Raw genomic sequence first — 27759 nt, 5'->3', positions numbered from 1 at the left:
ACACTTACTGAATATGCAATATCAGGACGAATCATGGGAAGATAATTCAACTTTTCAACAATCTTTGATATCTCTTAGGATATTCAAATAGTTCTCTCTTCTGTGAGGTGCATATTTTGAGTCATTAGAGCATTACAAGGCTTTGCCCCAAATTTTCCTGTCAGGTTGAGGACATATTTTGAGATATAAATCTGCCTTTTTTACTCCTTGTAACTTCAACATCCAAGTCTTTTGTGTGAAATTGAGTATGAATGAAAGATTTAAGAGATGAGATTCTCGTAGTATCACTTCCGATTATAACTATATCATCCATACACATCTAACATAATGATACCAACTCTAGAACACAGAATGGTCAGACTTGCTTTTCATGGTACAAAAATTTTCAACAACCTGACTAAATTTTCCAAACCAAGCACGAGGACTCTGTTTCAAACCATACAAAGGTTTTCGAAGATGACAACTCGCCTTAACTCCCCCTAGCAACAAAATCAGGTGGTTGCTCCATATACACTTCCTCCTTAAGATCACCATGAAGGAAAACATTCTTGATATCAAGTTGACGTAAAGGTCAAATGATGAGTAACCACCATTGAAATAAACAATCGAATACATGTCAACTTTGCAATATGAGAAAAGGTGTCAAAATAATCTACACGGATTTTTAATCGGGTAATTGATCCATTCGAATTGGCTTTCATTTGCATGCAATAGTCCATTTCCTTAAAAAGTAGATCAACCAAGTCCCAAGTGCCATTGCCATCTAAAACATTCATCTCCTCTATCATTGTATCTTTCCAATCAGGATGAGATATGACCTCATAGACAGTTTTAGGAATAGAGATAGAGTCAAGTGAAGCAATAAAAGAACAAGATGAAGACGACAAGCCATGATAAGAAACAAAAGAAGTAGGATATACCTTTGTGTAACGTAATAGGAAGATCATCGTTCGAGACGAGATAACGAAGTAGTAGGTGTAGAACATAAATCAAGAGGTTGATAGGAGGCTTGCCACGAGCCGGTTCCGGGACTGATAAGGAGGATATGATAGAATACATCAACAAATCATCATCTTCCCTTTGATGAGTTGAAATAGGTGAGGATGAAAAATAAGACGTGTCTTCCATGAATGTAACATCAATTGAGACAAGATATTTGTTAATACTAGGACAATAACTCCTATAATCTTTCTTAAGATGAAAATAACAAAGGAAAATATACTTAAAAGACTTGGGATCTAATTTAGTGACATGCGGATGAACATCTTGAATAAAACAAGTGTTACCAAATATCCTAGGTTAACAGGAAATGACGACTTATTTGGAAAAAAGATTTTGTAAGGGATCTCACCATGAAGAGCAGAGGATGACATGTTATTTGATCCGGTTGTGTAAGGGGCAGAAAAGGAGATAGGAGAAAGTAGAGGGGCATTTAGGTCTTTTAGGGGGAAGCTAGGGTTTTGAAAGGAAGAAAAAGGCTCGGGTTTGAGGAGAGGGGGGGAGGCGGCGGTAGAGAGGAGGGAGAGAAAGAAGAGGCCGCCGCCAGCAGAGAGAAAAAGGGGGGTTTCGTGATTTTGGGCCGCCGCCAGCCATCAAGGAGATTTTTTCTCCTTCTCCAGCTCTTCGCCGGCGCCAACGAAGCCGCCGGCGCTCCCTTCTTCTCCTCCTCTCCTCCCTCGCCGGCAGCCTCCGCGCGCACAGCAGCCCTCCTCGACGCCGCCCCCAGCGGGTATCGACACCTCTCTCACACTGCCGGCAGCGAGTGCCTCTACCGGCCGTGGCTTTCAATGGCCGCCAGCGCCTCTCACCGGCCACGCGCCTCCTCCAGTGGCTGCCGCCACCGGCATCACCTGCTGCGACCACTGCCGCAGACATCTCCGGGTAGCATCGTCACCCACGGGACAACCGTCATTCGGCGGACTCAGGTTTGTTTATTCCGGCCATCGCGCCGAGATTGGGTTCGGCCATCGAGCCGAGGTTGTTCCGGCCATCGAGTCGTTGGGTTTTACTCTGTGCATCTCTCTTATGATTACGAGCTATCTGTGTTATCCGGCCTGCGTGCCGCGTATCGGCCTACGAGCCATTATGTCTCGGCCTACATGCCGCTTTCGGATCCGGGACCACGACGACTGATCATTAGCTCGACCACCATCCATCCATCCGAGGGCGCCCCACAGGCGAGTGCGTTCGTACCTTTCTGCGATTCGCTAATTATGCTATATTATTACGCGGTTATTTATACGTACGTGGGATTCGCCTCGACGCGGTACCAGAGACCGGGCGACCGGTCTGGATATGTCTGATTGACCGGAGGAGGACTTCGACGATCCGTCAACGAGAGGATCATCGTCGGCCGGGTCGTGGGACGCGGTCAACCTTCCGACACGTCGCCGCGAGTTCGTTTTCTCGCCTTCAGACAGATCAAACGGCGCTGGAACGCCGATCCGGAACGTGAAGATGGACGACGGATAGTTCCGCCATCCTCGATCACGGCCGGTTTTCCGGTATTTATCCCGCGTTATATGATCCGTATTAGTCCCGAAGCCCCGAGCCGGTAGGAGGTTATATCCGGCCACAGCTCGGCGAGACCCCGGCCGAAGGGAGGTTTATATCCGAGCCACGCGGGCTCGAACGGCCCCGGCCGATCCGGCGGGAGGTTTATATCAGCCAACCCGGGCTCGGGCCCCGAGCCGCGGGAGGTTTATATCCGAGCCATGCTCGGCTGGCGAACCCGAGCGTCGGAGGTTTATATCCGAAGCCACGTGCTCGGCCAGACCCCGGCCGAGCCGCGCCGGAGGTTTATATCCGAGCCACGGGCTGCAACACGAAGACCCCGAGCCGTCGTGGCCGCATACTATTATGGCAGGATGGAACCAAAACCTCACTGTCGAATGATAGAGGAGGTTATCGCCAGAGCGAATGCAGGCTCGGCCGGTACATTATAGCCGAGACTACCTCGGGAGGATTACGCGAGCGCAGCGCTCGATGTGAAGGCCCGAGCCGTTCGGCTGGATGGTATGCGAGCCAAGCGCTCGATGTGAAGGCCCGAGCTGCTCGGGATATGTATCCGAGCCCGGCTGACTGAAGGCCCGATTGAGATGGTATATATATGTCAGAAACGAGCCTCGATGTGAAGGCCCGAGCTGCTCGTAGGGTAGATGGTATCGCGAGCAGCGCTGATGTGAAGGCCCGAGCTGCTGGCAGATATGTATTCGAGCCGGCGCCGATGTGAAAAGGGCCGATTCGGCCTATATGTATCCGAGCCGGGCTGATGTGAAGGCCCGAGCGCTCGGCCGAGAGGTGTATTCGAGCCCGGCGCTCGATGTGAAAGGCCCGAGCTGCTCGGAGTATATGTATCCGAGCGGCGCTCGATGTGAAAGGCGGCTGGTATGGTATATATGTCGAGCCAGCTGATGTGAAGGCCCGAGCCGTTCGGTATATAGTATCCGAGCTCGATGTGAAGGCCGAGCCGTTCGTGGGTATATGTATCCGAGCCGCGCCGATGTGAAGGCCCGCTGCCGTTACGAGTATATATTATCCGGCCGCTGCGATGTGAAGGCCCGAGCTCGTATATAGTCTCACTTGAAGGCAGCACCGTCGTTAAAATCGAGAGCCGCGACCGCTATAAATATCCGCGCCGACGAGCACCGTCGTTAAAAATCGAGAGCCGCCGGCTATAATATCCGCGCCGACGAGCACCGTCGTTAAAATCGAGAGCCGCGGACCGCATTTATAATATCCGCTACCGACGAGCACTCGTTAAAAATCGAGCCGCCGGGCCATTATAAATATCCGCTACCGACGCACCGGCACGTTAAAATCGAGAGCTACCGACCGCTATAATATCCGCGCCGGACGCATGGTTAAAATCGAAAGTCGGACCGGTATAAACCTCCGCGATCACCAAGAGTCGGGACGCAGGGCCGGCGATTATAAACCTCCCGGTCAAGACCTGCGACCAAAGATATCATATATTCTCCTCCTGCTCGGGTCGAGTTATCACCGAGGCCCCCACCGGTCGAGAGGTTTATATCCGAGCCACGGTGCTCGAAGTCAACCCCAGCCGTTCGGGGAGGACCAAGATATCGGACAAGATATCATACATCTATCTCCCGTTTGGGTCGAGTAGCCGTCGCGACCCAGATCTATTCGACCGATCACCACGGTCGCACGAGCAGTCCTCGCGACCCAGCATCTATTTGACCGATCGACGTCACCACGGTCGCACGCCCAGCATCCATACATCCGATCGGCAGCGTTACGACCGGTGGGGGTCGATCCGTCATCGCGGCCCAGCATCTATTTGACCGATCGACGTCACGCTCGCCATCGCGAGCAGCCCCGCCCAAAGATCTATTCGACCGATCGCGTCACCACTGGTCGACGAGCAATCCTCGCCCAAAGATCTATTCGACCGATCGACGTCACCACTGGCCGCACGAGCAGTCCTCGCGACCCAGCATCTATTTGACCGATCGACGTCACCACGGTCGCACGCCCAGCATCTATACATCCGATCGGCAGCATTACGACCGTTCGGGGTCGATCAGTCCTCGCGGCCCAGCATCTATTTGACCGATCGACGTCACCACGATTGCACGAGCAGTCCTCGCGGCCCAACATCTATTTGACCGATCGACGTCACCACGGTCGCACGAGCGGCATCGTCCGCCCAGTATCTATCCATCCGATCGACAGCACTTCGATCGTCCGGTCGGTATTTTCGCGGCTGCGCACTTGGCATTGGTCCAGTTTCCGACTTAGTTTGCTCGGTATCGTAACCATCTCCTGCGACACCATTATTATCGCAACCGCTCGAGGGACATTATATTATTGGTTCAGCGTTTTGGCTTTGACATCGAGAGTGGTTCAATTCTTTGCAATAGACTGTCCAGTCAGTCGGACTCACGCCTCCTTCGACTAGACTTGAAGGGGAGGCTTGTGATCCGGTTGTGTAAGGGGCAGAAAAGGAGATAGGAGAAAGTAGAGGGGCATTTAGGTCTTTTAGGGGGAAGCTAGGGTTTTGAAAGGAAGAAAAAGGCTCGGGTTTGAGGAGAGGGGGGGAGGCGGCGGTAGAGAGGAGGGAGAGAAAGAAGAGGCCGCCGCCAGCAGAGAGAAAAAGGGGGGTTTCGTGATTTTGGGCCGCCGCCAGCCATCAAGGAGATTTTTTCTCCTTCTCCAGCTCTTCGCCGGCGCCAACGAAGCCGCCGGCGCTCCCTTCTTCTCCTCCTCTCCTCCCTCGCCGGCAGCCTCCGCGCGCACAGCAGCCCTCCTCGCCGGCAGCCTCCGCGTGCACAGCAGCCTTCCTCGCCGGCAGCCACCACGCGCACAGCAGATCCTCGCCGGTAGCCTCCGCGCGCACAGCAGCCCTCTCGCCGGCAGCCTCCGCGCGCACAGCAACCTTCCCCCGCGGCCACAGCCGCCGCCGGCAGCCACTGCTGCCTTCCCCCGCGTCCATAGCCGCCACCGGCAGCCGCATCTTCCCCATCTCGCATCTACTGCCGCTGTCTTTAGTGGATATCGTCACCTTCCAGATAGCCGCAGCTCGATACTATTTGGGTTATTCCGGCCATCGCGCCGAGGTTGGGTTCGGCCATCGAGCCGAGGTTGTTCCGGCCATTGAGTCGTTGGGTTTCACTCTGTGTATCTCTTATGATTACGAGCTATCTGTGTTATCCGGCCTGCGTGCCGCGTATCGGCCTACGAGCCATTATGTCTCGGCCTACATGTCGCTTTTCGGATCCGGGACCACGACGACTTGATCATTAGCTCGACCAGCTCATCCATCCATCCGAGGGCGCCCCCCTGGGCCAGGGTACGTTCTCGTACCTTTTCTGCATTCAGTTAATTATGCTATATTATTATGCGGTTATTTATATGTCTGTGGGATTCGCCTCGAGCACCGAGGTACCAGAGACCGGGGGCGACCCGGTCGCTGGATACAGGTACAGTTGACCGGAGGAGGACTTCTGACGATCTGGTCAACGTAGAGGACAGATCATCGACCGGGTCATGGGGATGCGGTCAACCTTCCAGACACGTCACACCGGCAGGTTCGTTTTCTCAGCTTCTAGACAGGATCATTATTAATGGAAAACTGCCGTAGAAATTGCATGAGCCCAAAAAGTTATGGGAACATTCATTTGAAATAAAAAGGCTCGTACAATTTCAAGAAGATGACTGTTTTTTACACTCAGCAACACCATTTTGGGATAGAGTATCAACACAAGCAGGCAGGATCCTATTTCCGCGACCATTGGCCCTCTCCTAGACAAGGGGTCACTCATAGGTGGGGGTCTATGGATCCCACCTGTATAACAGGTGAGGTCCATGAAACCCCACCTATGAATGATTTGGTTCATCCTCTGGACTAGAAAGTGTGGTCTAGAGGATCTGCGCTCCAACACAAGAGGTTTCATGAAACATGTCATTCTGACCCATATAAGATTGGAATAAACTGAACGTATATTTCTCACATTATCACTTCGCAAAGTACAAATAAACACATTGAACTTAGTTTTTAATCTTAGCATAAAAGGCACAAAATAGAGAAAATAACTCAGAATGATTTTTCATCAAATATGGCCAAGTTATATAAGAATAATCATCTATAAAAGTAACAAAATACCTAAAATAGGTTTAGACAAAATAGGACAAAGACCCTAAATATGAGAATGAATTAATTCAAAAGGAATAATAACACGTTTATTTACTCTAGTCGGTGATGTTTTGCAAACTGACACGACTCACAATCTAATGAAGACACCTTATCATATCGTGGACAAATTCTTTTAGCAAGCGAGAGATGGATGCCCCAACCTACAATGAGTCTCGAAAGGAGATGTGACACTCGAACAAGCAAAAGAATTTGGGAGCGGTGTGTCAAGAATGTAGAAGCCTCCAGTCTTTTACCAATAATCTTCTTCGTCAAATGATCCTTAAAAAATGAGATGCAATAGTTAAGATTATAAGTTAGTTGATTGACTGCGAGCAAATTAAAAGATAAATTAGGTAAATGTAAGACAGAGGATAGAGGAAACAAAGGGGTGGATTGACAATGCCAGACCCACGAACACAACATGGAGACCCATCAGCTAAAGTAAGGTAGGAGTGTTAGTTTTGGACTGAAAAGTAGAAAAGAGACTAGAATTACCAATCATATGATCCATGTCACTAGAATCAATGACCTATTTGGAGTATGAGAAAAGAAGACATACATTTTGTTTACCTAAATCAGCAATAGCAGTAACAAAGGGAGATGAAGACTTGAATGATTCTTGATATTTTGAGAACTTGGCAAATTCATTTATAGAGATAAGGATTGATTTATTAAAGGAATTATTGGTGGATACAATATGACCAAGTGTTTTTGCTAATTTTTATACTGAAGCTTTCTACACTCAAACTTCGTATGACTTGCCTCATAACTTTAGTTGCACATAATACCTTTGGCGTTCGAGTTTCAAAGTCATGTGAGCCACCACCTTTGTTTCCACTGTGACTAGTTGATCTTTTAGGCACATAATTAGTATTGCGATTAACTAAAGCACCACTAAACAGAATGAGTGCAGTACTTTTTGGGAGAACATGACTTAATACATCTTGTAAAGAGGAGACCTCAGAATCAGAGAGAACTTGTGACTTAGCAGACTCAAAGTTGATCGGTCAGCGAGGAAGCCCATGATAGTCATTTGCTCTCGTTGACATTATTGAACCTTCACATTAGGGCTAAAGGGCAACAACATATTAAGCTCTTTATATATCTTCTTGAATGCCATAAAATAATTAATCAGGGGCAGATTTTGTATTTCAACATGGTAAAATGCTCTGTAAACCTTATACATGTCAGAGAAATTTCCTTTTCCAGAGTACATAAATTCTAAGTAATCCATTAGTTTTTTTAACAAATTCAGATTAAACTAATTATCTCACTATTAATACAATTCTGAATCTGAAGGAACAAGCAAGCATCTTCTGTAAGCCATTTATGCTTCGAATCATCTTGAGGAGGGTCATTAGTCAAATGACCATCTTTGTCAATATTTCATAGATAAAGATGAACAATTTTACTCCAATCCAAATAGTTTGAACCATTTAGCTTATAGTCCATGATTTTAGACATCATGGGCACCACATCCGTCACAATGGAAGACTTATTTTCAGCCATAAGAGTTTATCCTAAAGGAAGTCAAATAAGAAAAGAATCTTAAGGAAGATCCAAACCAACAAGTACAGACCAACCCACGCGTGCTTCGGTGTTGCTCGCGTTAAGGAAAGCAGAGTGATAGGTTCAGGTTGGTGCCAAGGGTCGGTGGCGACCAAGATTGGGCGACGTCAGTGATGCTTTTGATGACGCATATTGGGAGAGCAGCGACCGTGGTCGCCGGGGATAAGGCTGATATGGTGGCTGGAATATGAGACGGCGATGTCGTGGAAGGAGAATCAGTAACCGGTGTAGTAGTGGGTCAACATAGGAGCAACTATGTTCTACGCTCGGGATGGTGAGGCGTAGCAGCGACCTACGGTGACGAGTAGTAGCCGGCTTCATGCGCGGACAGAGGAGGGAAGGAAAGAGTGTCGACAAGGATGTTGTGGTCGACTGGTGGAGGCGCGTGAGCGATGGCGAGGTAGTGACGCGCCGCAGAGATGAAAGTACGTGGGAGGTAAAAGAGGTGGAGATAGAATCCTAATTTCAAATTCCTAATTTCGAAGTTGCTTTGATACTATGTTATATGAGATAAAAAGAATTGGTAATCTTTATTAAAGAGAGATGCATATTTATATATGATCCTGTCTGAGAGCTTGCGGGATGAAGCGCTGGGCGACGATGAGTGATGGCGAATAATGACCATGTTGTCGACGAATAAGAGAGGATCCGAGTAAACCACAGTGGACCTCACGAGAGCCTAAAGGAGAAATGATAAACCTGAGAAAACCAAAGCGGGTCTATGAAGAATATCTCACAAGAATGAACTCCGACGAGGTGTCTCCATGAATCTGGGGGGACTCAGCAACCCAATAGATGATCTCCTTTTCTTGCGCACAATGAGACCCAACCAACAAAGCGTTAGTGACCTAAGACCAGGGTGGGAATCCCTGGTTAGGCCCTCCGACGCTCAAGTTAGTCTCCGGCGAGAAGTAGTGTGGAAGAAGATGAAAATTAGGGTTTGATTATGATGCAATGTGTATGTTTGCGTACCTTGCCAGTGGAGAGGATTCCCCTTTTTATTCCACCTCATCTAACCTCCACAGTCATGAGGTGAACCCCGATTTGTTAAAGTTTGTTAAGAGATGACGCAAGCCAGAACTGCAATAATAGTTTAAGGAATCTTTTTCTTACCTCAGATGTACCTTCTTTGTCGTTTAGCATATCTGTGGAGATTTCTAGAAGCTATTTGCCACCCAATTAATTAAGCTGTCATATGATCACAGATTGTTATGGTTCACCTGTTACATACACTTGATTAGTTACACAAGCCCATCATGTATTGTGAGGAATATCTTCTGTTTGTACTAGTCTCGGTCGGTATTCTCTACTCGATTGGTTATTTGTACCCGACCATGACTTTACTATTATAACTATGCCAGAAATCGTACAAGGTTAAAGATCTTTATGCTCGATCTACTTTTCATACTCGACCGGTCTGTTGAGTCAGGCCAGTCACATCTTATCGGCCGAGATTAACCAGTTGGGTGTATAAAAGCATTATTGCCCAGTGACCCTTCCTTCAGTCGATCGTATGTTACTAAATGTCTCTGTGCTCGGTCGGTCTATTGAGCATGATCGGTCCTAGATTATCGACCGAGATTAACTAGTCGGGCATGTATAGGCCTTCAGGACAACTTAATGCTAAGTGTCTCTACGTTCGATCGGTCTCTTACACTCGGTCGATCTTTGCCTACCAAACTGATACGTTTGGTCGGTCTATTACGTTCGTCCGGTCTTTGTCTGTTATGCGCAAGGTTAAGAACTTCTACGTTCGGCCGACTCTCCATGCTCAGTCGGTTATTTATGGCCGACCGAGCACTCGTGTTTGATCGGTCTTTGCTTACCAAACTCATATGCTCAAATGACCCTACCATGCCTCGGACCGCCTAAGGTTAAATTTTCTTTATACTGAGTCGATCTTTTATACCCGACCGACTATATATACTCGGTCGGTCTTATATATTTGAACGACCTCCGCCTGCCGGTCTCATATGCTCCGTAGATCCACTATGCTCGACCGGTCTATGGAGCTTGGCTGGTCATGCCTTACCGGTCGAAGTTAATCAGTCGGGCGCATACAAGCCTTCTCGCCCGGTCCTCCCTCGGTCGGTCTTTGCCTGCCGATCTTATATGCTCGGTCGGTCTATTATGTTCGACCGATTTCTGTCTGTCATACGTGTAGTGTTGACGTTCCACAAGTGTACGGAAATATCGTAAGTAATAATAAAAGATATCGTATCCACAGAGACTGGAATAATCACTAAAGATGTTTCAACACGAGTTAGCTAAACAACTAATCAATGAATTGACAAAAGCAAAGTACAACTATGCAAAGTAAAACATAGAAACTAAAGAATAAGAAACAAGAATAAGAGCTATGATAAAGGTATGTTCTAGGAGGTTCGGTTTCTTTGTAAGGTTATTCAATGTAAATGATCTACCAAATCTTATTCCTCAATTGTCCATCATTTGTAGAAGGTTGCCGGTTCCCTCTTGCAATAGACAACCGGCCTAGGACTGCAATTTATATCTAAATGTGATCAACTAGGTATGAATCGTATGATGTCCTTACACGGGCTTGCCTGTCACGTGCGTCCATCGGATAATCAACATAGGAACTCATTGCTTCTCAACCTCATCGAGATACAAAAGATTAATGCACACAATCTATTCTACCTCCTTGAATAACCCTATTTCACCCTCAAGATCATTCCCTCAAACGTCCTTACACGGGCTTGTTCTTGTCATGAACGTCCCTCGGAAAATCGAATGAGAAACAATCTCTACAAGATCCACAAGATATTTAAACATTTAATCAAGTATGGGAATTAGGTTCAAATCACAACAAACCACACAAGATCAAAGAGATACAAATAGAACAAAATCATAGAAATAGGAAATGGCAAATCCACAAGAGTTTTACATCAATTTCACATTACAAATACTCCCTCCATCCTAAAACATAGAGATCTAATCCATAGAACGAAGAAAGAAATCCAAAGATAAGAAGAATACAAGCATCTTGATCCCAAATCCAAGAAGATAAAGGAAGAAAAACTTATCTATGATGAAGAACCGCCTTCGGATCCAATCCTCGATCCCCGGAGTCGATACGTTGAAGATCTGCCCTTGAATCGCCGGAAAATCCCTCCAAGAAGGTGGAGGAACGCCCCAAATCTTGCTCTCTCCCAAAAGGGAGAAGATCCCCTTTCAAATGAGGAAGAAACCCTTATATAGAGCTGGGGCGCCACACGGCCCCGAGACACGGCCGTGTGAAGCTCACACAGCCTGGTCCATCCCCTTCACTGCCCAGGTGACACGGCCGTGTGATGCTCACACGACCGTGGCATGCTCTGCCACTGCCCCCTTGCACGACCGTGTAGATCTACATGGCCTGCTGCCTCTGGCTCTGGAACTCCTGCACGACCGTGTCTGGGACACGACTAGGGCTTTCTTGGCTTCTGGCAATGTTGCACGGCCGTGTAGATCTACATGGCCATGTACTGCTTTGGCTATGGTAGGCTAGCACGGCCGTGTTTGGGACACGACCATGTACTGCTTTGGCTCTGCAAATGTGACACGGCCATGTCATGGGCATGTGGTTCTTACACGGGCCTTGCACACCCCTTGCACGACCCTTGCACAACCCTTGCACACCCCTTGCATGACCCTTGCACACCCTTGTCATGACCCTTGTCATAGCTCTAAATGGCTATGTTTCATTTCAGCGTCTTTTACACCATCAATATGGGGTTTTCTCTGGTTGAAGTCTTCATTCAAGTTGTAGGTCTTGAAGTTATCTACAAATCGGTATAAAGAACAACCCAAAATTCCAACCGAGCACAAAGTTATGACCATTTTACTTTTGGTCTGCAGTGTTGAAAGTTCCACACGGCCTTCGCACGGCCGTGTGACATTCACACGACCTCAACACACCCCCAACACGGCCTCCACACGGCTATGTGGTCTCCACACGGCTATGTGGTCTCCACACGGCCAGAACCTGCAAGGATTTAGTTTTTGCATGCCCGTGACACTCTGGAAGCTCTAGACTTCATTTAAGCTCCGTTTTTGCTCCAAATCATGTTCTATCAATCAAAACGAGCAAAGAGCAGATCTCCGAACAAAATATAATGGAAGTATGACATTACAATGAAATAGGGTGCAATAAACATAGATTATGCTAATGAAATACAAGTAGATGTGCGTTAAAGCATGCATAAAAGTGTATGTAATCTACGCACATCATGTATCGACCCCCTTACTTGGTCAGACCTTTTCCAGGCGGCCCCTCCTCTCGCCCTTTTCATCCTTCCTTGTCCTTGTTGCTCCCTTTCTTTCTCCTGCAAAGGGTCCATTTATCATAACCCATATCAATATACAAACTAGGAATCTATCTTAAGAAACTATAATTAAGCTAATTGATAAGATATATTAACTAACATATACAAATAATATGATAACTAATATATAGAGATAATAATTATCTAACACATTGATGTTTCAGGGGCTTGGTAGTTGTACACAGAATTGAGTTAATATATGAGAAGGATGGTAATGAGACATTTGATCAACTACTAGTCTTGGGTATCTTTCAATGCGCATTGAGGCCTTTAGGTGAATGGTGAAGTTTTGCAAGTGTGACTTTTAGCAAGTGAAAGAAGTTCTTGAGGATGGATCTTTAAGCATTGGAAGTCATGGAAGCATAAGTGGATGTCCTGAGAGCATGACACTTGGGTAAATCTGTAAAGACTCGAAGATAGTGAGCTATGAGAGATTGCGTGACTTATAATCTCTAGGCTCACGTATTTTGGCTGAAATCAATATGGTTTTTTAGAGAGCCTTCAACCTAGGAACAAGAGTTTCTAGTTGTAGTCAGTGACTAAGTTCGGATCATGAAGTTTTATGGAGACTTATGGAGGCATTAGCAAGTAATGTCAGGATCTTCGTATAGGTTAGTCCATTGGAAGTGCTTCTAGTTGATAAATGAGTTGGGTTGATTGCTGAGTCGACTAAAGACTCCTTGCTTGGAAATAAAATGCTTTCTATTGAGCTTGAGTCGATTGAAAAGGGACCTAATCGATTCAATTGGATATGAATCAATTCAATTGGAACTGAGTTGACTTAATTTGATTGAGTAGACTCAATCGGATTTAAGTAGACGGGTGACACCTTGAGTTGATTGGAGATTATATCAATGACCATTTTATTTGAATTCTACTAGATTGAAGATGAAGGGGAGCCTTGGCACAACGATAAAGTTGTTGCCATGTCACCAAAAGGTCACGGGTTCGAATCCTGGAAATAGCTTCTTGTAAAAATGCAGGATAAGGCTGCGTACAATGGATTCTTCCCCGGGATCCTTCATGGCGGGAGCTTCGTGCACCGGGTTGCCCTTTTTTTTTTCACTAGATTGAAGATGATTTAATTTGATTCAAGTAATTTCAAAAGTGCTCGTTGGGCAACCATGTTAGGCCTGTATATCATCAATGGTCTCATATTCTCGCATCTCTGCACAAACACTACTACTAGTTTGATGCTGCATCTAACTAAAATAAACACAAGTAAAGAGTGTTAGAAACCCTCTCCTACACACTTTGGTAAACTTCTCTCTCATACTCTCTTTGTGCATCATCTATAGAGAAGTAATCTACCAGGTTTCTTCACCTTCAAAAATGTAGATTTTTATAAAGGGATTATAGGTTTTATCCGACAAACAAATTGCTGCCGTAAAACCACCTCTATTATCGTCTCTTGGAGGAGATCTCATAGGTTTAAAAAAGTGCTCTAGGCATCTGCACAGGTGCTTTTAGATAGGGGCCACTTCACTTAGGTGGTACGCCCCCCTACTAAGTGTGACTTTTAAAAGTAAAAAATTACCCCTAATTCTTTTAATTTGCAGCCCGACATCCCACTTACCAAGACTACTATTCTTAGCAGTGTTATGACTCCCTCCTCACCTGATGTCTGCCCTTTTAGGGTACAAGTATTTGCAAATGTTTAGTGTGTTGATATTTTACTAGTGCTATAGGGGTGATATTAGAAGCTTGTGGTATAGATTCTCTTATAAATAATGTTACATCTTCTCATTCATGTGAAAGTACAAAATCACCTCAGTTATAGTCTTTTGGAGGAGATCTCATAGGTTTAAAAAAGTGCTCTAGGCATCTGCATAGGTGCTTTTAGCTAGGGGCCACTTCACTTAGGTGGTAGGCCCCCCTAGTAAGTGTGACTTTTAAAGGCAACGCTGGTGGTCTTTTTGTGTGATCTATATGGGTTTGGGATAAAGAATTATTTTTCCAAGTATGGGGTTTATTTGATAAAAATTAACCCTAATTCTTTTAATTTGCAGCCCGACATCCCACACGTACCATGCCTACTATTCTTAGCATTGTTATAGGTCATCTTCACGCTACAGGCCTCTACTTTATCATTTTCTTACCCTATCTTGTTTCTTCTTAAGCAACTTGCTTATCAATATAAAAGGAGATCAAAATAAAAATCATTTGAATTCATATCAGATGCGTTGATGTCTGCTGAAGTGTGTCAAGTGTTGACATCGCATGGTACTAAAATGGTTGTACTGTTCTGGCTGGGGATTGATATCCAACATGGAAAGAATACTTTGAACCTTGAGCTTTACAATTAATTTATATATTCTTGTTATTTGAGTTTTATCTAGCATGGCTTCATTTCACTCACAGAATAGTTAAGTGCTACAACTTTTTGATTATCAATTGTTATTTTAGAAAGAAGGTTCTTGAGCATTTTGCTGTGGATAGTGTCCCTAATCAGCTTCCTGCCATTGTTTCTGTTGAGGTAGGTGCTGATAATACTACTGATTTCAGTTACCTTGAATACATTTTTTTTTTATTACTGCTAGACCTGTTAAAAATTGATATTTTGTGCTGATGAGTTGAATCCTTGTCTGTCTAATACTAATTGTGGCAGGGTAAAGGGTATACAGTGGGCATTTATTATGTTGAAGAACCGGTGTCTGACTATTTGCAAACTACTGTTGATACTGTCTTGTTAATCAATGAAAAGGTAGATTTATTCCTGGTAAAAGTTGCAGTTTCTTATTTGAAAAAGAATGTTCTCAGTATGTAGTTCCTTAATTCAGCTTTTGAAGCCTTAGTTGGGTGCAGTCCATATTATTCATGCAACTGCTGTTGTTCCCTTAGTGTTCATGCAATTACTATCGCGTTCATGCAACCGCTGTTGCAGCCTACTACATTAAAAAGGGTCATGTGTTAGTCTTCAATCTTCTAGATGCCATTCCAGGATATTTGCATGGAACAGTAGTCTTTGATAAATAATGTACCCTCTTTTGTAACCATTTGAGCTTACCATTTGATTTTCTCTTATACCTGGTGCAGGAGCCGCCAGGAGATATTCTGGTTTTCCTTACAGGTCAAGATGACATTAATGCCGCCGTAAAGTTATTGACTGATGCTACCCATGATGATAAAAAACGCTCATCAGGTGAGTTTCCTATCTTTTTTGTATTCATATTTTTCATTTTACCATATAGAAGACAATCAGAGAGCTTTAGGCAATATCTGGAAGATTGTTAATGAAAAAAAAACAATTTATTTAATCAAAAATGCTTATTCAACAATGTTGTGAGCAATGTTACATCCTAATTTGTTTTGGTATTATACTGATCATTTTTTGAAATGCTGTATGTTATTCAACCCACCATGATGTATTCATATAAAGCTTAAATACATGAATACATAGAGTTCTAGAAAGGTTTTGACTCAGAATAGAAATCTATCTCAATAAAGGCATAATTCAAACTTTCAAAGCATTCTTCTAAGAGAGAAGCATTATTCCATTATGTACTTCCGCAGCAATCCAAGCAGAATACTGTCTCGAGAATAGAAGAGACACATTCCCTTTAGGAAATTACATAGGACAACTAGGTATGAAGCATGATAATCTTTATTATGCGTTTCTAAACAATCTGCCGAAATATATGACAGTTGACATGCGAGGATAGGTAAATAAACTAGTATCATAATCAACGTTTGCTCTCAATATAGTTTAATAAATTAGTCATGAATGCTCTAAAAGGATATGAAATGAGACAATTTAAATTTATAAATGCAAAATGAGAACTCAGTATAGTGGCAAATAGTAAATATAGAAAAGTACATGAGCTTTCGAGTCATGCATAACTAGAAAAGTGTTGGGACCTTTGTGCCCGCTAGAGGGGGGGTGAATAGCATCTCGTCGCTTCGTCTTGATAATATGCAGCGGAATACTAATACAAACACAACCAACGCTAACTCAAGGATTTACTTGGTATCCACCTCAAGAAGAGGTGACTAATCCAAGGATCCACACACCGAGCGCACACCTCCACTATGAAACACTCCTTCTTGGTCGCAGCCGAAGGCGGAGAAGCCTTACACAAACACCTCACAACAAGAATCACTCAAACAAGAAGAAAATACACAAGGGTATAAAATAAAATCTCTCCTTGCTTGATCTTGCTGATATAGGTTGTCTCTTGAACCTTGGAGATGCACCCCAAGAGCCTTCAAGAATTGGCGGTGAAGATCGGAAGAAGCTCGGTGAAGATCGCACGAAAAGTCGCAGGAAGAATGCAAAGCACCGGCGAAGAAAACGCTCCGCCCAGGCTTTATACAGTGCTCCCAATCGATCCAAATTAGTCCCAATCGATTGCCACATCACATCTGCACAATCCCAGCCGTCCATTGCTTGTTTCCTGCTCAACGGTCACTTCCCAATCGACCGATCGATTGGGACCATCTGAATCGATCGACCGATCGATTTAAACCCATTTTGTGCTCTCGCGTCCGCGCGAGAGCTTCTCCTCCCCAATCGATCGACCGATTGATTGGTAAATCCCAATCGATCGCCCGATCGATTGGTAAATCCCAATCGATCGCCCGATCGATTGGTAAATCCCAATCGATCGCTCGATCGATTGGGAAAGCTTATGTGCTTGCGAGTAATGCTCCCAATTGATCGGTCGATCGATTGGAGTCATCCCACACTCGCAGCACACTCCAATCGATTGACCGATCGATTGGATACTGGTTCAATCGATCGACCGATCGATTGAACACTTGTTCAATCGATCGACCGATCGATTGAACACTTGTTCAATTGATTGACCGATCAATTGAACACCCTGAACTTGCCTCAAACTCAAGTTCAAGGTCCCAAACCCAACTCCCGGTCAACCATGACCTGTTGGGTATCCATGCCTAGCATTTGGCCAACACCTGACCGACCTCGAACTAGTCTTCTAGTCTCCTCCATCAGCCTTACGTCCCTCGGATATCTCCCATCCTTCACGCCTTGCCTTTAGGAGCTTCCTTCGGCCTCATTCTAGTTGTCGGATTATACACCACACTCGATCAACCTCGAACTAGCCTTCTAGCCTCTTCCATCAGCCTTGCGTCCCTCGGATATCTCCCATCCTTCACGTTTTGCCTTCAGGAGCTTCCTTCGGCCTCATCCTAGTTATCGAGTTCTCCTTGCCAAGTCACACTAGGACTTACCTTGCCAGGACCACATGCTTAGACTTTCAACCTTTACCAAGATCACACTTGCACTTTCCCAATTGCCTGGCTCCTCATCAGGACTTTCTCCCTTTGCCAAGATCACACTTGGACTTTTCAATTGCCTGATCTCACTTATCAGGACTTTTACCACCAAGTCTAGTCAACACTGACCTACTTGGATTTTCACTCTTGCCAACCTTCCTGTTGGACTTACCTTGATGCCTAAACTCCAGTTAGGACTTTCCCATTGCCTAAACTCCAGTTAGGACTTCTCCTGCCTAACTTCCAGTTAGGACTTCTCCACTGCCTAACATCTAGTTAGGACTTCACCATTGCCTAATCTCCAGTTAGGACTTCACCACTGCCTAACCTCCAGTTAGGACTTCTCCACTGCCTAACCTCCAGTTAGGACTTCCAGACACCTAACCTCCAGTTAGGACTTACCCAGTCAAGTCTCCTGTCATCCCTGACCTACTTGACTTGTCTTCTTCTCAACCTGGTCAACCCTTTGACCATCTCCACAACCGAACGATTGCCCTAGCAATCTCCATATATTGTCAAACATCAAAATTCAAATCTCGACTCAAGCTTGACTCAACTCAAGCTTAGTCAAACTGGTCAAACTTGACCAATGAAATGAGACAATTTAAATTTATAAATTCAAAATGAGAACTGTCAGTATAGTGGCAAATAGTAAATATAGAAAAGTACATGAGCTTTGGAGTCATGCATAACTAGAAAAGTACATAGCTAATGAGAATTTTAATTGATTTACCAATTTTAAAATTTGTCTTGTATTTTAGATTATGGTGTTCGTTTTGTTCAATTTCCTTTTTTGGCTTCTTTAGAAAATATGAACAGTTAGAATTTGTCAGCTTAAATTCAAATTCAGGACATGTTGATGATTCTCTAAAAGGCTTAAGTCTATAGATTATTGTACTAATGTTGCATCATTAAGGGATTTATTGGTCTCATCAAAGGGATCTTCTAATATGCTATTAGAGGATCTTTTTAAGGTCTAAGTTACTAGGGAGTTTTCTATGGTTAAGTTATTAGGGCTCCTTTAAAGTCATCATATCTTTGCAAGATTTTCTACGGTTAAGATATAAGATTTTTCTGAATCCAGTGAAGGAAGATTATATATTTTTCCATCATTGTTTTTCATTTTATGTCAATAAATGATGAGTCTTGCGTGCGTCATTTAATGGTGGTATCGGACACTTTGCTAATAGAGCAGCAAATTTATTATTGGAAAATTATGCTCATTTAATCGATTAAAAATATTTTTCAATGTTAACTAATCAATCTATAAATCTAATTGTCTATCAAACATAAGAATGCCCTATTTAGGCTTATGCTGATCTCATGGAAATAAATTGGCTCATATCTGAACATGGGATAATTTGACTTTGTATGAGTATGCATGTAATTCATGGAGTTATAAGTGTAGATGATTATTTTGATGATCAGTTGTAATTGTCAGGACTTTCGAAGGATAATTGGGTTTGTCTCTCATCTATCATGGATTTGGTGGAAGTTGGGCCATTTCTCTCGTCAACCAATCTACATATATTGACAAATAGTGATGATTAGAAAAATACCATAATTCGACAAATTAAGGTTACTGACAAAATCATGATGGATGATAATGAAAATTAAGGTGCAAGTAAACAAAATTATGCATATGTTATCTTGTATTTTTTGACAATCAAACTCAGTTGTTAAAAGCAAGTGCTTCGCTCGCTTAAGCATGAAGCAAAGTGAGGTGCAAGCCTTGCACTACAGAAACCTTGGAAGCCCACGAGGTCTCTGAAGCGCAGGCTTCACGCAAAAGCGGAAGCGTCGCGGGATGCGTCCAATGCCGTCGGAAGCGTCGCGGGACGCGTATGGAGCTATCAGAAGTGTCGCAATGCCCGCGGTTCCGCGGTTAGTGTGGACAATCTAAGTCAACTTAGTTATATGCATTTGATTAATTTAATCAACTACCAACTTAAATGAAATAGTTCGAATAGGCTTTCATACATCCTAATTAAATTATCCAAATAAAATATATTTAAATTTTAAAAAAATATAATAAATTTTATTAATTTATATAATCTGATTTATATTTTAACAATTTTATATATTTATATGAATTATAGTATTTTCAAAGACTTTTGATTAGTTTTTTGAATAATCTACCGCTTCATTAAAGAATATTTTGTTTATGATCATTTGGATTTTCAAAGACATTTTCATAGATATGATAGTCCTTTTGTTTATTACGCTTTTTTTCCATAAAGCGTGCGCTTCGCTTTGCGCTCAAAGCTTTATGCCCCAAGACCCTTGAGTGCTTTTTTGCACCTTGTGCTTTTGACAACTATGATCAAACTAAATTATCTTAAGTTTATGCATAGGTTATTGATGACAATCAAACTAAATAAGAAATCATTAAGCTTATCTTGTATTTTTCGATATAAAATGATATGCTATAAATGAGAAAAATTAATTAAATACAATTTAAACACTCTAACAAATTAAATAAAAGTAATTTTTAGAAAAGAAATTTCATTTATATTAGTTTGATGTTGAAGTTGTAATAAGAAGATTATGTCTTGCAATAAATCTGATGCCCTTACAGGAGCTTTGGCAGAATGGTCTGTGTTATCCCCGTAGGCAGGGTGTTCAGATTGCTGGTGCTTAGTTTTTCTGGTGGTGGCACATGGAAGCGGAAGAAGACAGCAGAGGCTTTGATATGTAGGATTTGCGTGGTGTTCTTGTAGCAAGCAAATCCAGGTGGAGGTCGTGAGGAAGCAAGTTGTCAAGAAGCGTCTATCCTAGCAGAACAACAATGGGAGCTTGATGAAGCAGAAGAAGGCAGTGATGGATTGTAGAAAAGAGGGCTGGAAATGATGAGGTGGAGTCAGCAGCGACTCTTTCCCAGGTTCTACCACTTCAGTGGTGATTGCTGCGACCTGATATGATGTATAACGCGGTGCAAAAGAGGTGGGGGATGGATGGTGAAGCAATATAAAGGAAGGCCAAGCATCAAGCACTATAGGAATCCACTCTGATACCAATTGATGTAGGGCAAGAATGCTCTGATATCAATTGCTACAATACCAATTTTAACTCTTAGATCGTTCAGAAATTAGGATGGAATGGAAAGCAAAGGAATAAATGTTCATATTAGAGAAAAAGAACCGCACACAAACATTAATAAACAATTTTTATTTATCAAGCTGAAAAATACATAAGACTGACACTTGTTTGTTATGAATTTGATGCTAATAATGACTAAGCAATCCAGGAAATATAATTATCCTAATGAAAACTAAGTAAATTAAAAAATAACAAACTAAATTAGAATAATTACTAAACAACTCGAAGTTAGAATTCAAAGAAATAACATTGATTCCTCTTTTGCACCATTTATGTTCCTTCATAAACAAGTCAATGAAGGTTTATTAAAGTTGATGCTTGGTTGACTAAAAGAAATGAAGACAAGCAGAATTATTTTCATGTGTTGTAGTTCTTTCTCCTTAGTGATGCAACAAGCATGGTATCATCAACAAATTACAGAATGCTGAAACCATTTGATCCTTTTGTCACCCATGTCGTGGCTAATCCCTTGGCAACATTAGTTTTTCGGACAAGCATCAATGATTTGTATGACTTGTCAGCTGAAGAGAAAAGGGGAGAGCAGCTTTCCTTGACTTGCAACCTCTTCTAGATTTAAACCAATTACTTGGTTTGCTATTGATGAGAGCAATAGTTGACTAGTTGATGTTATCTGTTCCACTAATGTATCCAATGATCAAGGAAACTTTGCTATTTAAGTACTAACAGCAATGTTTACTTCTTGTTATCCTCTATGTAAATGATGTTTCCCAAGAAAAATAGTGGGATACTTTTGTGCTTGCCGTTAATAATGCAATGCTTGCCTCTTTTTTGTTTGGAAATTTATAAGTGTATTTACGGACTTTATTAATTCAAGTTTAGCCGTGCCTAGGGTTGTTGATTTTGCCACTATTTTCGGGGCTTTCACGTGTTGACCAGGTAATTATTGGATATCAACTATTATAAATTATTCAGAAAACCAGCTTATATGAATAAGCACTTCTAACCCTGGAGGTCATCAATATGACATTAATCTTGCATTTAGGACCTTGTTTTTGCTCCTACTCCGAGGGGGAAAAGGAAAGTTGTTATATCAACTAATATTGCAGAGACTTCATTGACTCTAGAGGTACCATCATATTCTTCTTTTATTTCATAGAATGTTGGCTTGACTTTCTTCGCTTGTTCATGCAGGGTGTTGTATACGTTGTGGATAGTGGATTCTCTAAGCAACGATTTTACAATCCGGTAGATATTTTTGAATTTCTTATGCATGATTTTTGATGAAAATGTGAGTAGAAACAATTGCAATTGGTAGAAGGGTGAATATATGGGAATAAGGAACAATTGCAATTGGTAGAATATAACTTAAATAAGTAATTAGGCCACTCTAACATCCACATTTGCAAATTTACATTTCTCATGTGAATTTGATTTTCTTACGTGTTTCTCTTATTCATTGGATGAACTTGAGCTATCTCAAGCATTGTTGTCAAATTGAGATTAGTATCTTTAATCTTTGTAATGAACCATGAGGTCATATAAAAGAGAGTAAAATTGATTTTTAGAAATTCCTTGCCTTATTTGGAATAATTTTTACATCCTAAACTATAAAAGCACAAAAGTATCTTATTTAATAAAAGAGTATTGGTAATGGAGTACATTAATGCTAACTCATAAAAATAATATATAGGATGTTATCTCACATTCATAAAACTGTTCATATTATTATCTTTTATCTATGTAGCATGGACACTCCAAAATTTTTTTTTTTTGAAGTGTTGGACATGGACACGACACAAAAATACGCGTGTCAGATACGACAAAAACCGTGTCATTGACTTGTTAAAAGATTGACTAGTCGGATACGGCAAGGACACGGATGAGACGTTTTCGGATACTTTTGGGCTCAATTGTAAAAAAATTAAAAAATTCAAGGTTAAATTAAAAAACATTAAATTTCTGAGAACTAATTAATAAATAAAAATAAATTTAGCCTAAAAAACCCTAAATCCTTTCTTTCTTCTCCCGAGTCTTTCCCGTTCACCTTCTGCTGAACAAACACCTTCTCCTTCTTCTGCCGAACAAACAAAAGGGCAGCCCCTTTTTGTTTCTGCCGTCGACAAAGGACAAACTGCCGTCGCCCACTGGACGCCGGCCTGCCTCCCACCTCCGGCGAACCTGCTGTTTCTTGCTGTTGTTTGCGCCGCCGGACTTGCTGCCTGCTGTTGCTTCCCTTTGTACCACTGGACCCGCTGCTTCCCTTTCCCACCACTGCCCTCCACTTTCCAGTTTTTGGCAAGTTTACTGTTTTGTTTTTTCTTTTGATATCACTGCTCAGAATTTCTGAAATATGATTTGATATCACCAGTTGCTGGATGTTTGATTTTTTTAACTTGTTTAAGATGGATTTGGTATTTTATATTTTGTTATGTTTACTTTTTGTTTGTAATGGATATTATGATTGATGTTATATGGTTTTCTATTCCAGGATTTTTAATTTTTAATACTATATATATATATATATATATAATATTTTTATATTTTTTTAATAATGGCCGTATCCTAGCCGTATCATGTCTTATATTTTTAAAATTTTTCGTGTCGCCGTATCTGTGTCGTGTCCGATATGATACTCGTACCTGTATCCATGCAACATAGTCTTTTATTCATATGAATTGAAATGGTCAACATGACATGCACTGTTTCATTCTTTTGACAAATACTTATTTCACCATGACATTAGTTGATGTCTTTAAATTTCAGCTTGTACTTTTAAACAATTTATGTTCTATAAATTACAATCTAGTTATTTATTTATTATGCTTCAATCTTGTTATACTATATTTTGCATGCTCATGTTAGTTGTGTTTTGTATTACCTTTTCCTTCACCACATGAACTAATGTTTGGCAGTTGGGTTTTGATAATTTGACTGGTGTTAGAACATGTTTTCAATGTTGAGTACAGAGATTTTTTTTTTTTTTTTTTTTGTTTTGCAACAATATGCCGTAGAACAAGGAGTTGGCTATTTTAGGGTCATAATGATCATTCTTTTGTCTTTTTTCTCTTTGTTTTAGCATGGAAACTCCCTTTTTCCTTATACTAAATAGGGAATGTTGGGTGTATGAGTTGTTCTTATTGATAGAGGTCATGGCCTAGTTTGATGAATGGCATGAGGGACCCCTTCTTGTAGTCGTGGCGTGGTTTACTATAAGAATAAGAATATAGTTGTAAGGAGTTTTAAATTTTATAAGAGCTTATTTTGGTTACATCTCCTTTTTAGGAGAATAAATTTTTTAACGAAGAGTGTAAAGTTGGTACTTGTTTATTCTAGGGTTTAAGTAGTTTTGATTGAAGTTTAATTTATATTTGTTTATTTCGTCAATTTATAAAATAGGTGTAATTTTTAATCTATTTTCTTATTAAAGTAATAAAATTCTCTTTGTTTAATCTCTATATGAGATCCTCTCATTTGTGTGTGTGATAATTGCCCCTACATATTGTCAATTTGATATCAATTCTCAGTATGAGTTTGTTTTGAGTTGGTACTTCATCAATTTAGTATCAGAGCGATTTCATGTTTCATTTGATATCAAGGTTGAGTTATTAATTTGGCTTTTGATACTTTGTCGTCCCCTTACACTAATTCTTCTTTTTATTATAATTCCTCTTTGCACGTCCAACAACTTTGCATGTTCAAAGTCTACAACAACAACAACAATCAAGCCTTTTCCCACTAGGTGGGGTCGGCTATATGAAATATTTTACGCCATTGAGCTCTATCTCCTATTATATCATCATTTATATTTAAATAAATTTTATCTTATTTTATTGTTGCTAACCAAGTCTTTTTTGGTCTTCCTCTTTCTCGTTTGATATGCATGTTCAAAGTCTAAAGTTCAAAATCTTAACCCTACCAAAGTTTCAATCTTTGGTTGGAATGATAGTATTTTAGTATTATGTCAACATTCTGATCTGTGGTGCCGGTAGAAAATTAGCGGTGGAAGGAGGAAGGAAATAAAGAAAAAGATTAGATAGTTGTATTCTTAAATTTAAACTTTGTTTTCTATCTTAAAATGATACTTTTTGACATTATCTTTTATGGAGACAAACTATAAAAAATTAACAATATTATTTCAATTCCTTTAAATCTATATTTTTAGTATGCCAATGGGTGTCGATTATTTTCATGAAAATATACTCATCGATATGATTGACACAATGTCACATGAGACATTTCTTGTGCCAAGTAATATCCTATTTTAGTAGTTTATCGGTTGATACATTTAGAGCTGTAAATGAACCAAGTGTTCGTGAACAAGCTTGATGTTCGGCTTGGTAAGAGTTTGTTTATGTTCGTTCAATATACATAAGATTAATTAAACAAACAAGCTTGTTAAGCTAAACAAACAAGCTTAAACACATATGTGTTCAGCTCGTTAATGTTCGTGAACAATGTTCACGAACCATATTTATTAATAAAACTCTTTTCAATATGCTAAATAAACAATAAAATAAAATAAAATAAAATAAAATAAATAAATAAATTTAAATTATCAATCTTAATAATCAATCAAACAATTAAAAGTTTCAAACAATCAAACAAGCTTGAATTGAGAGTTTGATAATATCTAAACGAACCAAGCTCAAACCAAGCTCAAGCCAAGCTCGAACCAAGCTCAAGCCAAGCTTGAATTGAGAGCTTGATAACATCTAAACGAACTAAGCTTAAGCCAAGCTTCAAACAAGCTCAAGCTCATAAAAAACAAACCAAGCCAAGTTTGAACACTCATTTCAAAAGCTTGGTTCATTTTAAGCTCGGCTCGGCTCAGCTCGGTTATCTTATCAAACAAGCTCGAACACCCCAAAGCTCGGCTCGGCTTGGCTTGGCTTGTTTACAACCCTAGATACATTTCAATCGTTTTGCTCAACACGGTATGTGATTTCCAATCATGATATTACTCCACATCAGCTTTACTAAAATTCATCAACTTTGCTATAGTTTTTTGTCGACCAATGCTTCATCTCTCCCTTACTCCCCATCCATATGTTTTTCTCTACTACATTAAATTTATCCTCCTTAAACTCTTAATGATTTGCCTTAGATTTGCCATAGTTGTGACTTCACATTGCCACTTGTGGGTTGCCTTTAGCTTTTCTCAATACAGCCGCTGAAGAACTTAACACATAACTGCATGGTCATTCGACTGCAAGTGTGATCCCCACAACTCCGAGAAGCCATCTTTGTAGATCAAGTTTATCGAGATTTGACTTCTAAAGTTCTCTTAAGATCAATTCGTGTTTAGTTTGAGCCATACCCAGCAACAATGCCTCTGCTTTTTGAGACCTTCATTTCTTGATGATGCATGCTATGTGATTGTGCAAGTCTTCACTAGTTGTTTAGTTGTTTGATCTACTTTCATGTAGATCTTTCCCAACCTCTTAGTTGCCAAACCCCTTGGTTCTCTTGTCTGGATAACATGCGACATCACGCACCTTGTCTCTTCTTTTCTTGCTGGCGATTTCCTAGATTGCGTGCAAAGTAACTCAAGGATGAAGGCGTCAAATTATGTTCTTCCATGGTGAATCCATTGCCATTCCCTTTGCCAGTGGTCATTCAATTGCACCCTCCACTCAAGACCTACCCATGGTGAATCCATTGCATTTACTTTATTATAAGTAACCAAGGCACAAAATGGGTGATTGTTGTCAGAGGGTGTAAAATGACTCTCGGCCTACAGTTTCAATTGCAACAACAATAGTAGGCTTAGTAGTATTAGAATTGATAATAGTTGTAACTAAAGTTTAAAATTTTGAGCTGTGAAGAAGTTTAGTTTTATACGATTTCAATACCGTATTGTGAAATGTCGATACAATTTTAGTACTTTTTAAATCTAAATATATTAATTATTTTTTTTCATTAATATTTGATTGTTATAGATGCTTTCTATTGAGTTATATTTTAGATATTAAATATTGAATTCAAGTTTTGATATTATCTTGTAAATTGTCCGATGCTTATTGAGTAAAAGTCGAATTAGGGTTAACTGAAATCCACCAAGTAGACATGTAGGATCAAGTAGGTTGAAACTGAATTTAATTTGAATTTATTTTGATTAGTTTAAAATTAAATCAAATTTATATATACAATAATTTAAATCGCAGTAATATATTTTATAAGATTAGAAATTATATGATATTTATTTTTAAAAAATTTCCTGACAATCTGGTTGCTCCATCTTAAAATGTTTTTTTTTCTCTCTTTACCTTGTGGATAGATGAATGAGGGAAAAAAATTAATATCCTTTAAGAGATTTATTTTCCACTGTTTATCTTGTGGGCGGATGAAAGAGGAAAAAAATTTAACGATCCGTAAAAGGTTTGTTCTCTCTGTTTACCCTCATAGACGGATGGAGGAGGGAAAAAAATTAACGATGATGGAGGAAAAAGAATTAACAGATGGAGGGAAAAAAACTTAAGAGAGGGAAAGGAATTAAAATTAACTGTATTAAAAAATAAAAAATAGAAATGAAAAAAAAAAGAAGGGAAAAAATTCCATGACCTCGCAAGGTCACAATGGCCTTGCGGTTGCAAACTCATGCTGTGTCAGTCGGCAAGCGGAATCGCAAATTTTGTGCACAACTCGTTATTTTATACCATGGTTGCAACAACAACGGACTATGTAGTCGTAGTCTCTCCAACTATTCACTTTGACTCAATAGGAGGCCTACTCGGCAGAAGTTGAAATTAGGAATAAGTTGTATAACCTACAACAATTGATGCGAATTGGTATTGTGTTCATATTAAAACAGGCCTTCGTATCAAGGCAATTTTTTTTATAATAATCCAAGAAATAAAGGCATTAGGTGATACTCCATTCCAAATCTTAATTTGGGTGGAAAAAAAA

The 27759-nt window shown here is 41.1% G+C and overlaps 1 protein-coding gene across 2 annotated transcripts in view; it reads left to right on the top strand.

The window, feature by feature from the left end:
* LOC121971839 (probable pre-mRNA-splicing factor ATP-dependent RNA helicase DEAH9) overlaps positions 1 to 27759 on the top strand; it is a 54469-nt gene that overhangs the window by 13496 nt on the left and 13214 nt on the right. For both annotated transcript variants that reach the window (XM_042523304.1, XM_042523303.1), the window contains exons 8-13: positions 14959 to 15028; positions 15161 to 15256; positions 15589 to 15694; positions 21743 to 21789; positions 21896 to 21979; positions 22045 to 22098. In XM_042523304.1, coding sequence (XP_042379238.1) covers positions 14959 to 15028; positions 15161 to 15256; positions 15589 to 15694; positions 21743 to 21789; positions 21896 to 21979; positions 22045 to 22098 — 457 coding nt within the window. The remainder of the gene's footprint in view (positions 1 to 14958; positions 15029 to 15160; positions 15257 to 15588; positions 15695 to 21742; positions 21790 to 21895; positions 21980 to 22044; positions 22099 to 27759) is intronic.

The sequence above is a fragment of the Zingiber officinale genome, chromosome 4A (assembly GCF_018446385.1).
Source record: "Zingiber officinale cultivar Zhangliang chromosome 4A, Zo_v1.1, whole genome shotgun sequence".
Taxonomy (NCBI): Eukaryota; Viridiplantae; Streptophyta; class Magnoliopsida; order Zingiberales; family Zingiberaceae; genus Zingiber; species Zingiber officinale.
The sequence above is the reverse complement of the archived record's forward strand: the minus strand, read 5'-3'. Positions and strand labels throughout refer to the sequence as shown.